Source organism: Anguilla rostrata, chromosome 3 (genome assembly GCF_018555375.3).
Source record: "Anguilla rostrata isolate EN2019 chromosome 3, ASM1855537v3, whole genome shotgun sequence".
Lineage (NCBI taxonomy): Eukaryota > Metazoa > Chordata > Actinopteri > Anguilliformes > Anguillidae > Anguilla > Anguilla rostrata.
In genome coordinates this window covers 48,981,823-48,995,014 of record NC_057935.1, presented here as the reverse complement: position 1 = coordinate 48,995,014, position 13,192 = coordinate 48,981,823, and the positions used below count along the sequence as shown (strand labels likewise).

General features: G+C 42.0%; 2 protein-coding genes across 7 annotated transcripts; one reads left to right on the top strand and one right to left on the bottom strand.

Annotated features, from left to right (window-relative positions):
• On the bottom strand, positions 1-9,700 carry zdbf2 (zinc finger, DBF-type containing 2). 6 transcript variants are annotated; one of them, XM_064327982.1, is made up of 8 exons: positions 9,624-9,700; positions 9,079-9,256; positions 8,065-8,209; positions 7,713-7,755; positions 7,328-7,379; positions 6,619-6,721; positions 6,378-6,505; positions 1-3,276 (listed from the first exon to the last, which is right to left on the bottom strand). In XM_064327982.1, exons 4-8 carry the CDS (start codon positions 7,738-7,740, stop codon positions 765-767), a joined length of 2,823 nt encoding a protein of 940 aa, XP_064184052.1. In that variant the 5' UTR covers positions 7,741-7,755; positions 8,065-8,209; positions 9,079-9,256; positions 9,624-9,700; the 3' UTR covers positions 1-764. The 6 variants fall into 6 exon arrangements, with proteins under 6 accessions (XP_064184052.1, XP_064184053.1, XP_064184056.1 ...); XM_064327983.1 differs by having other exon boundaries at positions 9,553-9,681; XM_064327986.1 differs by lacking the exon at positions 9,079-9,256 and having other exon boundaries at positions 9,624-9,669.
• Positions 9,701-9,781: 81 nt separating this feature from the next.
• Positions 9,782-12,489, top strand: cmklr2 (chemerin chemokine-like receptor 2). The gene is made up of 3 exons (XM_064327993.1): positions 9,782-9,995; positions 10,505-10,661; positions 10,813-12,489. The coding sequence occupies exon 3, from the start codon at positions 10,849-10,851 to the stop codon at positions 11,899-11,901; it is 1,053 nt and encodes a 350-aa protein (XP_064184063.1). The 5' UTR covers positions 9,782-9,995; positions 10,505-10,661; positions 10,813-10,848; the 3' UTR covers positions 11,902-12,489.
• The last annotated feature ends 703 nt before the right edge of the window (positions 12,490-13,192 follow it).

Genomic DNA, 13,192 nt, shown 5'->3' with positions numbered 1-13,192 from the left:
TACTAGTCATGAAAAACTTTAATTCACAGACAATAATTTAATAGACAAACCTTGGAGAAAAAATATTCCTTATAAACTTAAAAAAATAGCATGATTGCTTGTAAAAAGAAAATAAATGGGGAAAAAACTACAGTATAAACTATAGTTCTCTAGAGTCAAATTCTGTGCAAAATTGTACAGCTTTAAAGAGAGAAAAAAGAAGTGTTCTGTACTCTCTCTCCTCCCTTTGGACTATAACAGGACTGAATACCATTAGCTGAACATTCACAGGCCAGCCAGGCTATGACAACAGCATATCTGAATTCATGCCTAGTCTAGTACCAAAGACGACTGGTCCATTTGCTTGTCCACTGTTTGGTCTTGGAGGTGCCAACATCATTCTATATCCCTCCCATACAATGCCTCCTTGCAGATAACCTCATACTTACATTGAAAGATGACGGCTAAATTCTGTACTTTAATAGCAAACTACCCTGTGAAATTTGCTCTTGATCATGACCATAACCATACCCCTTTACCCCAACCTGGTCTGATGAGGACCAAGAGGAATTGAGGCACCGCCAAAGCTTAGATATGGTTGTGGAAAAGCAAGTCATACTGGTACACACCAACTTGGCTGGCAATATCGCATCTATGTAAATGCAGCTAGTGATTCCACAGAACTCTGCAGGGTCAGAGAACAGAGGAATGCTGTAGAGTACCTGCAATTTCCCATAGGAAAATGAGGATACAGCCTGGGAGCATCTGCCTGTCATGCAAGGGTTCTATCTTTTAACCTTCTTTCTAAGTGTTCGGGTCATTAGAGGTGTAGCGGAGTGTCTGTTGGAAGTTCGTGTCAGAGTTGTACAGCTCTGTTTCTGCATGACCGGTGCTTTGGAGGTGGACTTGACAGAACATCTGGCTTTTATCTGGCTCTGGTTTTTCTTCCCTGTATTTCTCTGTGGGGCTTCCCTGCGCTGATGGGAACCCCTAGTCTTTCCTCCAGAGAGGAAGTCCTCAGTAAGGGCCTTCCCATGATCTGTGAGCCTCGACGATCTTGCCCTGCTGGAGCTGCAGGGCTTCATGGGGAAGTCTGACCGGGCCTGCCCCTTCTTAGGCAGCAACCTAGCAGGCATCTTCCTGGGTCTATAAGGAGAGGCAGGTCCTTTAGATTGTCCCAGAGATTTTTCCTTCAAGGACTCTGTCTGTGGGGTCTGCCTGCCTTGGGCCTGGCCCCTTCTGGCCCGGGTCTGCACCCTCTTGTCAGACTCAGAGCTTAGACCCCTGTTGGTACTGTCTGCAAGGGACGGGGTGGGAGTAAGGGTACCCAGTAAGAAACGACTGTTGCTGGAGAGGGAGGAGCGACTGAAGAGCGCTCGCCTGCTGGAAACAGAGGAACCAGGCTCAGAGGGGCCGCCACCCTCCAGACACGAGCCTGATGTGGAGGCACAGAAGTCTGCTATGCTGTTGCTTCCCCGACCCTTGGAGGAGCTCCATGTGTCCTTCTGCTCCACAAACTGCTTCTCCTTATTGATGTCAGGACTAAGACTGCGGAACAGCTGCCGGACATGTGGGAATGGCTTTGGTTTGCCTATGGCTACTCCCTTAGGTGGGGTCTTCAAAATCCTGTTGGTCAAGGGATCATAGTACTTCAGCGGAGTTTTCTTGTACTTGTATTTGAATGCGTTGTCACTGTCTGAAGACTTCCTTTTCCTTCCGGTTCTCTTGATAGTGACTGGTTTCAAGCTGCCCTGTCCTGAGTCAGGGGAGGAAAGAACGTAAACCACTGTTTTAGCTTGTAATGGGCTCATGATTTTGCTGTAGGATTCAGGCAGCTTCAGTGCACATAACCTTGTCTTCATGTCTGGTGTCCTCTCGAGACTGACGCCTTGCTGGGGTTCCAAGTCCATGAGGGACATACTGGTCTTCTCCAAGACTTTGTGCTTAACGACAGGGCTGGTTAGTGGGTTAGTCTGGGTGCTGTGACTGACCTTAACCACCTGACATCGTGAGGCCAGTCTCCAGGTCCTGCGGCCAGCCCTCCTCCGTAAAACCCTGTGGCAAACAGGCTCTTCCTCAGGGTGATCCATTAAGGGCAGAATATCCCCACAGCCCCATTCCTCATCCTCTGGATGCTCTTTCTGGATCTTCCCTTTTTTGCTCCTCTTACCATACTTAGCCAGGGACTCGGTCTCAAAGTAGCATCGGAAGTGCCCTTCCCTGAACTCGCGCACCATTGATTCAATCTTAAGGTCATCTTCATACATGATCTGTGACCATGTCTTTCCAATAAAAGACTGAGGCATGTGTGGTAGCACGGGGAGCACTTCCTCAATCTTATGCTCTTCTACTTGTGCAGCAACAGCCTTCTTTCCCTCTTCAGGCCTGGGGAGAAGGTTCAGTGCTGTGTCTAACTGCGTTTTGTACATCTGGTCCTCCAAGTTTATGTGCACCTCCATGAGGCATCCAACATCTTTCACCTCTGCCTTTGAGGCCTCTAATGCAGCCAATGCTGGTGTGTCCCATTCCATGCTCGTTCCAGAGTCTGAGAAATTGGATTTAGTGATGGAGCCCAAATGGAAACTGTCCTCATCTCCTTCTCGCTTCTTCGGACTGCGGCCATAACAGTACTTCTCAATAACCTCCTCAATCACATTCTCCATTGTGTCAGAGCATTTGCTGGAGGCAGTGCGGGACCTTGGAGTGTTCCTCAAAGGTGCCTGTGCTGAGGACCAAACTGTTGGGCTTTTGGACTCTAGGTGTAAAAATGGCTGCTTAGAACCACTGCACTTTGGAGGTGGTAAGATATTAACAGATGAGCTTGTCCTGCTTCTAGGTCGGTCAGTCTTCTTGTGAGCTTTTCTATGCAAATGAACCTGTGGGCTACAGGGCTGGCCAGGGGGCAGGGCCTGTGAGCTACATGGCTGAGCAAGGGGAGAATTTGTAGATGTGTGTTGGGCCAAGGCACTGCTGACACTAGTCCTGTGCATGAAGCCCTGGGTAGGGGAGTCCTTGTTTACAGGAGGGGGGTCCACACCACTCTTCAGGTTGACCTCTCTGGATGAGCCGCTTCTTGCTAGATGCACTGGAGTGGATCTTCCTCCCCATTGGCCCAACACCACAGCAGAGCAAACATCCTCCATGTAGACCAACTGGCAGGATTCTTCATCAGAGCTGGGCATTTCCTCTCGGGTGCCAACCGTGTCCCCGTCATCCTCTAGTGCACAGTAGATGTCCGAGAGCTCCTCTCGTGGTACCAACGGGCTGCTCAGTGAAGGCAGGTCAGCATGAGTTGGTCTGCAGACACAGAGACAGGTATTTAGTGAGTAACATATAGGTACAGGATTTAAAATGAACATATAAACTATATGAACAAAAATGAATTGCTGCTATAATAATGAATTGTTTGTGATATCTCTTGCACCGTCTTATGAGGTTAGGTAAACTATGTTCTTCAGAACAGTTATTTATGTTGGAATGTTGTTATTTATGTTGTTAACTGGAATGCAAGCCTAGGCGATCCTCTGACAGGTGGATAGAAACACCCCAACATACCCCTCCTCGTCTCCTAGGAAGGCACCCCCTCCCCATATCCCACCGATTACCAATTCATCCAGTATCTGTGTATATTTGTGTAACCTCAATTGCTTTAGTTAAAAACAGTCATTTCCTTACGGTTAGCTCTCCAAAAACCCGGTCAAATGGTCTGTTTGATAAGATTTAAAATGTTACCAACTTAACATTGCTCAAACCACAAACCAAGACAATGTTGAGGGTCGATTAGACTACTGTGTCCAAGCTGAAATTGTTCTAATCTGCCTACTCTTTCAGTTAGAAATGTTTTATTCATACACCATTAGTTACTCCCCAGTGTGTCTGTAGAAAGCTAGGACAGTGCAGGAAAGCTTTTAACCTTTAACAATCCATTACAGCTACCAAGGCAATGCTACAACTCCATTATACAAATGACAACATACTCGTATACATAATACTAAGGCCTCGTGCACACTGGTAGATTTGGTTTTGGTTTAAAAGTTTTAGTTGAGGTTTTCACCATCTTGACATGTTCGTACACATTACTTGAATGCATTCTGTGATTTTTAAAACCAAGAATTTCCTCCAAGCAGAATGTTTCCTTGACAGCGGATTTGTTCTTTGGCATTCCTTGGTGACCACAGCAAAGGAGTGGTAAAAAAAAAATAAACAACATGGATCAATTAGTCACTTTCCAAGTGTTTACAGATATGCAGATCCACCCCAAAATATCTAAATAGTGGAGTAGGGTGGAGCCAGACTGAAACAATGAGTGCAATTACTCTTTAAGAGTAACAGCAATGGTGATAATGGTCCTACCCTGCAACTGTAAAACAAAAACATTTTTTTTAACATGTTCAGAGACAAAGATGATACACATAGCTTTAAGAATGTCAAAGAAAAAAAAAGTTAACAGTAACCACTTGTGCTTAGCCATTTGTGGCAGCTGGCCTGGCAACCAACAAAATTATTGACACCCTTAATAAAGATGAAGTAAAAAGACTGACAGAAAACAATACCACTAATGGATATTGGTATATTTTACTTTACAAATGATTCAATGTGACACATTTTAATATGATATATAATCCATTATACTTTTATGTGATTAAATGGAATCAAACTAAAAATCTTTTCCTTTTCCCATGGTGGTGGATGACAAATGGATTTTACAGCCATGTCACCTCAGTTTTATGCCCTAATGAAACAGGAAGCCAAGGGAGGCAAAAATACAGGTCCTTAGGACTGATATAGACTTAAAGTAGAATGTTAATGCAGTTTTTTTTATTTATTTCTATTAATAATTACTATATACTGCACACTTTGATCAAATTTGGTTGTGCAATCTTCTGGCCGACGGACATGGGCCCATAATGTGGGGGATAACTTTTAACACGGGTTGCGCTTTGGTGGAAAAAGAAAATAAATTGAGAGGGATATTGGAAGTAAAGATATAGTTACAATGGTAATGTGAGACACTGACGTACTTTAAAATTGACATGTTTGGAAACATTCGATGTGAGGGGCTTACAAACGTTTTGTTCTAAAGCACGTCAAACTCACAGCCCACAAGTTGGATACAGCCCCCCTCACATTTTGATCTTGCCCCCATATCAATTCAGATAATCAATTAAATCTGGCCTGTGAAACAGTCTGGACGTTTAGTCCGTGGTGATTTTCACTTGCAAAGCAGGGTGTGTTGTGTCAGCGGTCACACTGTGCTGCCTTGGCGAAGGGAAGGGGGCGTCCACTCCCATCCCCCACATACAAGGCAATCTGTTTAAAACCTTTACATCCTTCAGGCTCCACTTCTGTCTCATTATTTCAGATGCCATATCAGCTTGAGTGGGTGGCACCAACATGCCCAGACAGAAGCACTCCCTCCATTAGGCTATGTGGACATTTTTCCAAGAACCCCCCCCCCCCACATCATCATGCTAAACATATATATATATATATATATATATATATATATATATGTATAGTTTAACACAAATCATTACATCATACACCACACAAACAGAACATGGAAAATGCACATAAAAGTTCCTAATTAAATGTTCGCCTTGTTACAACCCTTAATGTGAGCAAACAGATACAGCCTTGATTGGGTATTTCACATTTACCTTCTTAGCAGCAAGTTTAGAGAGCCTTTGTGCAATGTGTTGGATATATTAAGTTATTAACCTCGTAATGACAGCATCACCAATTGGTTTCATTTTACACAAGACTGAGAGAAATTCACTATTTCTTTTTCACAATCCTTCATTTCCCAGGACTATAATCTGTGGTTTTGATGTTGTTGTGGACAAGAGAAAAATAAATATACTGTGGCAGATTGTACTTTCACGAAGCAGAACAGAAAGGGGCACAGAAAAAATTGTTTAGTTTGTTTAATGATGAATAATGCTTACAAATAAATTTTAAAAGGAAGGACAACATACAGTACAATAAAACTGAATATGAATATTGCCCTTAATGTCGTAATGGACAGACATTTTACTAAATCCATGTGGTTTTAAAATTCTTTATTTACAGCAGTAGTAAATATGGCTCAATATTTTTCATAAGCTTTCAATCAAGTGTTTTTTCCAATTCTGTCGTACTCCACAAACCTGTTTTTGTGATTTGGCATTGTATACAATTTCCACAGAGCATTTGATCAACATTTGAGATATCATAGACAAAGACTTTGCAATTACCTATGGGAGCTTGAGGAAAGGGATCACAGAAATAGCTGTGTATTCTGTCTTTCAAGAGCAAGTTTAATAAGTCATTAGAAGGGGCTACTTGGGCCTTTATGAATTTAAGGTAAGGGCACAGAGGAGGACACAGCACTGATTATTCAGAGAAGGGGGCCTCACCTTGTGTCGTTGTAGCGGTGTGGATGGTGTTGAATGACATCCTGCAGGAATCTCTCCATCAGGCTGTTGGACGTCACGTGTGTCCGAGCGCTGCGCACCACCTCCCTGTGTCTGGAGCTCAGAATGTGCTGCAGAACACATCAACAGGAAAGCATGCAGATCACCCCTGGCATTTCTTAAATTCAGGCATATCATCTCATTCATTTATAATGTTGTGACAATGTAATAATGAGGACAGTACCTGTTCCACACTGCTGTAGAGCACCTGGCAGCAGCTGCAGAATCCCTGTCTGGGGGGAGCAGCACTGGAGGGGCCAGGAACCGGCTGTGGCCTTGCAGTGTTCCTGAGCGCAGAGAACCAACAGAATTTACACGCGGCACCTATCATTACCCCAGCACTGCCTGTGTGTTCCTGAGAAGCCACAGTGTTACCTGTCGACCACAGTGTGGCACAGGCATACACTGTGTGACCTCCAAACAGTTGCCAGCCCAGAGTTGCCAGTCTGATTTGAATATCTGCCAAATAAGCCAAAGCCATGACATTATATAGGAAAATTACAGCCACAGCGCTCAATAGTACTGAATTGGGAAAAGGCCACCAGGAACGACCAAACTGATGGTTACAATGCAAATAGATATATTTTTCAAAAAATAATAAATTTGGTGCCCAATGTGGAATCTCCAATCGTCTGCAACTGCAGCTGCAGTCAAGCTGCAAACCCCACTGCCAATTCGGGACAGGGTAGACATCCACGGTTCTCCTCCGAAACACGTGGCATCGCCAGATGCTTCTTTACACACTGCAGCCTACAGTTAGGCTTTACACAGAAAGCCAAAAATCATCAAAATGCAAACTGAGTTTAACCTTCCTCAAAACAGAGCAGAAACAATTTCACCGGCAAAGCCAAAACTGGCAACACTCCTGCACAATGTGGAGTCCCGGGACTCACCCAGTGTTCTGCTCCATCTGGTTCAGAGCCTCTGCTTGGCTATGTTCTGCCTCTGTCAGATCAGCACGAAGGACACGGTCAAAGCTTTCTCAGTACGAATAAACCATTTGGAATTTTAATATTTTCTAGTAAATGTGCGAATTTAATAAAGACATTTTAAATCAGTTTACTTTTCGCACAAAAAGGCCTTGAACTTCAGGGCAATAGCACAAGGTCTTTCAAAAATACTAATTGTAGTTTTTCCCCTTCCAAATTTTCTCTCTTTTTAGTCCACTTCCTCTTTTGTTCACCTTCATAAAAAAGTTTGTTAAGTACATCAGGACATGCAAAATTGTAGTTTGAGAGGACACTGTTCAAAGATGGGGGAGACTGTGTCATCTCCTACCTTGGTCGGAGTGCTCCTCAGCAGGCATGGTTTTATCCTATATCTGAGAAAACAAAAGCACAGACATACCTTTACACGTTCATTTCAACAAAGGGAAAAAATCAGAGTGCTAGGAGTACAACTGATTAAAATCCTTAAGTCACAACAAGAATGGAGTAGCTAGGTGAAGTTGTGATGTCCATAACAAAACAAAACAAAACACAATCTGACAAATGGTGTGATATGGTTCAGAAAATCCACCTACAGGGCCTGTAGCCTGTTTTGACTATTTATACTCATTAACAAAGAGTGTGCAATTAAATCATTCTCCATTTCCTGGTTTAGGAAAGGGAAGCGCTGGGTATATACTGACTTGACATACAGTGGACAATCTGACAGATAAGTCAGGGTAGGGTCCGCCACGGTGCTGGTCAATCACATTGCATCAAACTATCCGCTGTCTCCAGCCATCTTCAACAACACTTTTGGGGAAACTCTGTCCATCCAAATAGTGACTGCTGCAAAAATAAAAGATATCCTGATGGTTATTATAGGAAATTAAAGCATGCAAAATGTTCAGAAGAAAAAACTGCATATTTGCCTCTACAGAGGCACTAAGTTCAAAATCAAACAGAGTTGTGATGCAGGTATGAAGAATAACTTAATTATTAAAGACAATTAATGATCCACTGGTGGATCATGAGATACAAATGGGAAAAATAAATTGCTGCATATGGCACTTTCCATTGACAATTGCACTAGTCAAATTAAGAATTGCAATTAATTTACATACACTGTACTAGTTACAGTGTAATACACATGCATTCTTTTTGACTTGTATTAAAACCTTACTTCTATATTTGAACAAATTAAGCTATATTAAAGAGTGTATTCACTGGTACAATGGACCGTGACGTCAGAAAGTTGGGGTAAAAACTGACCAATGGGATAAATCAAACAATGCCAACCATAACAAATATTAATCAGAGCGCTATACGCTATATTAACAAACAATAGCACACACACACACACACACACACACACACACACACACACACACACACACACACACACACTTTACTCTAGGATTTACGCTACTCAAGTCCCTAGCACGGTCACGTGGATATGTGGTAGAACACAAGAACTGTTCCAGTGAGTGGCAAACTTACCGCAAGCTATTCACAACTTCAATGCAACGTTAGATAACATTATTTAACTTCAAAGAACCTTACTTAGTTCAATGCAATAGCTACACAAGTGCATTCTTTTAAACTTCTACTTAAACAGGCAACTGTAACGTTAGCTAAGCTAATCTCTACTGTTTTGTATCATAATTCGATTGTAACTGGCAAGAAAGCTAATGTTTTGATAAGATATGATACTTTACCTTACTTTCTTGCTATCCAGCTCACCACATTATTGGTAAGCTATACGAAAGTGACTTTTCAGTTCAATCGTAAGGAGCGACATCCGATGGGATTTATTGTAGTCCCTTGTGGTTGAAGACAGACCCGTAGAACTGTGAATGCTGATTGGCTGTCTCAAAACAGCCACTGACTTCAGGCCTACCAAAACAAATATATCAATGAACTGGCAAGGCAATAGCTAAAACAAATAACATACTCTTGCCTTCTCACACAAATAATATGCTACGATTTTAATACTTTATGAGTTCATGCCGTGGATATAACGTAGCTATGATGCCGTTAAAAACTGAAAGCTGGTGTGCTAGCTGTATCTGTCAGGCCCAACGATCGCCGCCGCTAAATGGGTAGCTAGCTACTCGCAAAACAGTCTGTAGTCTAACCACATTCGATCCGCCTGAAAGTTGAAATTAAATACTATGCAAATACAAACGAACAGGCTGTGGCGGATTCCTGTCGTTTCGGTGATTCTACCGGATTAGTGTTGTAATTCCATACAAATCCTTACGATTCACGTATTTAACTTTCCCAATATTCTCTTCTCTTTCCGCAGAGTGTTGGTGACGTCAACGATGTGACTCGCCCACTTCCGAGACGACTAATTAAAGGGGACGTACTGAGATTTATATCGGCAAAACAAATTTGTGCACATAACTGTTGTTAACGTTATTCGATGGCGGATAGAATCATAAAAATGCATGAATCAATTTTAAGAATAGACGAGGATTGGATGTGAAAACGGTCGTACTGGACTGTCATTGTCGTGTCCTATAATGTAAACTGCTTCAAACTTTTTTCTCACTAATAGTTCTGCAACTATAGCTCTGGAGTTAAATACAAGAGAATTGCGTTGATTCTGTTTAACCTTCTGTATACCCAGGTACGTTTCCTAAAATGAAAAATGTATGTCAATAACACTGTAAAAACCACTCTTGTCCATCAGAGAACCGCTGCAACTAATTACAAGTAGTTGGACTCGAATGTATATGTTCTGTTGAAATGTAGGTTTCAATTATTTGAAATATGGATTTTACGTTTGAATAAACGTGTTCCAGGGAACATTCGGTCGGGAAGCAATTCATTGTGTGTTTAACTCAGTCATTTCCTATAATACTGCACATTCATCTGTTATGAGTATATTACAGGCAAGGGTGGGTAGCATAGTCATTTAGTAGGTGTGGTTGAAAAATTTATATTTCTGGGAGGGCAAGGTCGCAAAAAAACATGCACAAGTTTTAAAAAAGTTGGATCTCCTCACCGAGTTGTCCTTTGGTGGAATGGAAAAACAGGATGCGGGAATGATTGAGTGAAAGCGGCAGTGTGTGTGTGTGTGTGTGTGTGTGTGTGTGTATGTGTATGTATATGCCCCTCACCTCACATTTTCCACAGTGTTGTCAGCTGGGACTGTTTCAGGGATAGGAAACACCCAGCAGTGACTCAGAATCTGAAGGTTTTAAAAACAGAAGGGACTAGTCTGGTATCATGAGAAGAGAGGAACCGGAGCTGCCTGCAACTACATATATTCCAACAGCCAAGATACTCTACAGTAAGCTCCAGTTATCTATTGCTGAAATAATTATATCCAAGCAATTAATTAATTAGATATGATTTTTAAACAGAGTTAATTACTTTATACTTTCTGAACAACACCACAGAATAAAAAACAATATTTATGTATATATGTGTGTGACCTACAGGATCTCAGCCATCTAAGCTGCCACAGTTGTGTAATAATGGAAGACTGGGAGAATTACACCTATGATTACTTGGAGTATGGTGTCTTTGAAGAACCAGAACAAGGATATGTCCAGAAAGAACCTTTGCATATAATTTCAGTGGTCATCTATAGCATTTCCTTTGTGCTTGGTGTCATCGGGAATGGAATTGTCATCTGGGTGACAGCGTTTAAGAGAAGGCGGACAGTGAACAGTGTCTGGCTGCAGAACTTGGCCATGGCAGACTTTGTGTTCGTGCTCTTTCTCCCTTTCTACATTGATTATGTGCTTCGGGACTTCCACTGGAGCTTCGGCCTGGTGATGTGCAAGCTGAACTCCTTCGTACTGATGGTGAACATGTATGCCAGTGTGCTCTTTCTGATGGTGCTCAGTTTGGACCGCTACATCTCGCTGGTCCATTTAACCGAGTCTCACAGACTGCGTACGGTGAGGCGAGCTTGGTACATATGCGGTGGCGTGTGGGGCGTGGCCGTTGCCCTCAGCGTCCCCTCTCTGATATTCAGGGACATCTTACCTTTGCACAACAAGGTGGTGTGCTTCAACAACTTTTACTCCCATGACAGACACACTGGAGCCATGCGACACATTGCTATGGTGACAGTCCGAACAGTGGTGGGATTCCTGCTCCCATTCAGTGCCATCACTGTGAGCAGCATACTGCTAGCGGTCCGAGTCCGCCGCTCCGACTCCGTTCGAATGCCAAACTTCTCCAGGACAATTTCAGCGCTCATTCTGGCCTTCTTGTTATGCTGGGCACCCTTTCACATCTTCAGCCTTATGGAGCTGTCAATGCACTCCTCACTGCAGCTACACGCTGTGCTAACAACAGGCTTCCCTCTGGCCACCAGCCTGGCCTTTTTCAACAGCTGTGTGAACCCCCTGATTTACGTGCTGCTGGCCAAGAAGGTCCGTCTTCTGCTGAAACAGTCCTGCCTGGAGATCGCAAAGAGGTCCATTCAGGGAATTAGTCAGTCCATCTCTGCCACAGAGTCCGTGTCTGCACCAGTCAGCTGTGCCCCAGAGGAGCCCATCGCACTGACCACTGTATGACCAAACCTCATTTCTGCAAATACTTTCACACCAGTGTTTGTTCACATACAATCAGGGGATTTGAGTCAGAGTTTTTAAAACTGCAGTTTGCCATGTTTTCAATTTTGTGTTGAGTAATTGTTTACGTTTAGATTATTATTCTATAATACACGTTTATCTTTATAGCTATAATTGCAAATATGTATATTGCATTATTTGTATCTGTATGTCTTATGTATTTAACATATAGCATATATTTGTCCAGTTTTTGAACTAAATTAAAATTAATTCTTATAAATAAATTCTTACTGTTGCACTGAATGTCAAGTCTGATGCTAAAGAAATCATCATCAATTTGTATTCCAACACCATTAGCATAGACCTTCCTTGTAGTAAGTATTATTTGAAGTATTTCAATTATTAAGTGATATCTCAAGTGTTCAAATCTCATCTACTGCATTGCACCTTAACTTCTAATTCTGTCAGCATATTTGTCTGCAGTTGTTTTTTGATTTTGTTTTGTGAAGAAAATGAAAATTTTCACTTGTAACTACATTGTTTAATCAATATGTATCCTTTAATAAAGGGAACAAATGCTCGACAGAATAACTCTTAAGTTACCTAACGCTATTCCAAAGAGGCTATTGTCTGAAGTGTCCGTGTGCTTTCTCCCTGAAGCCAGGCCATTGTTGATTTGTGTGGCTTTTCTTGCTATTTCCTGTTATCTTAAACTGGCACACAGATGGTAATGACAAGAATAAGATGTTCCACATCCCGAGGCCGAGAGGGTGGTACACGTAAACAGACCTTGTATTAGTCATTCCTTGGCTCTGTGCTGCGTGATTAATCTGTGAGGGACCATTTCAAATCTTATCAATCCATGTTGTAGGAAACAATAACTCTGGATATTTCCGACATCTTACACTTAGAGCCACATAAATCACTTAACAATGCTGTGAAACATGTTTTTTTATTTTATTTTAAAGATTAAAGATTAATGTGAAAAGAAATGTAAAAAGTTTAGAGAAATGTGCAGTTACATATTCAATATATTCCTACCAAGAGAGTGGATTTAATCAGAATGTCAAATTACAAAAACCAAAAATTCAAGTCCATAAAAAGAATAGAGTATTGTACTTGTAGTTGTTTTCATTCCTGCAGTAAGGGTTTTAGACTTGGCTGAAGGCAGCGGCAAACTATGATTTTCTTCAGTTGGTTTGTCACCACCATATTATCATCCACCACACATCTGAATCTGCTGGTTTCTGATGCAATAGCTCACTGACACCATTACACAAAAACAAAAACAACA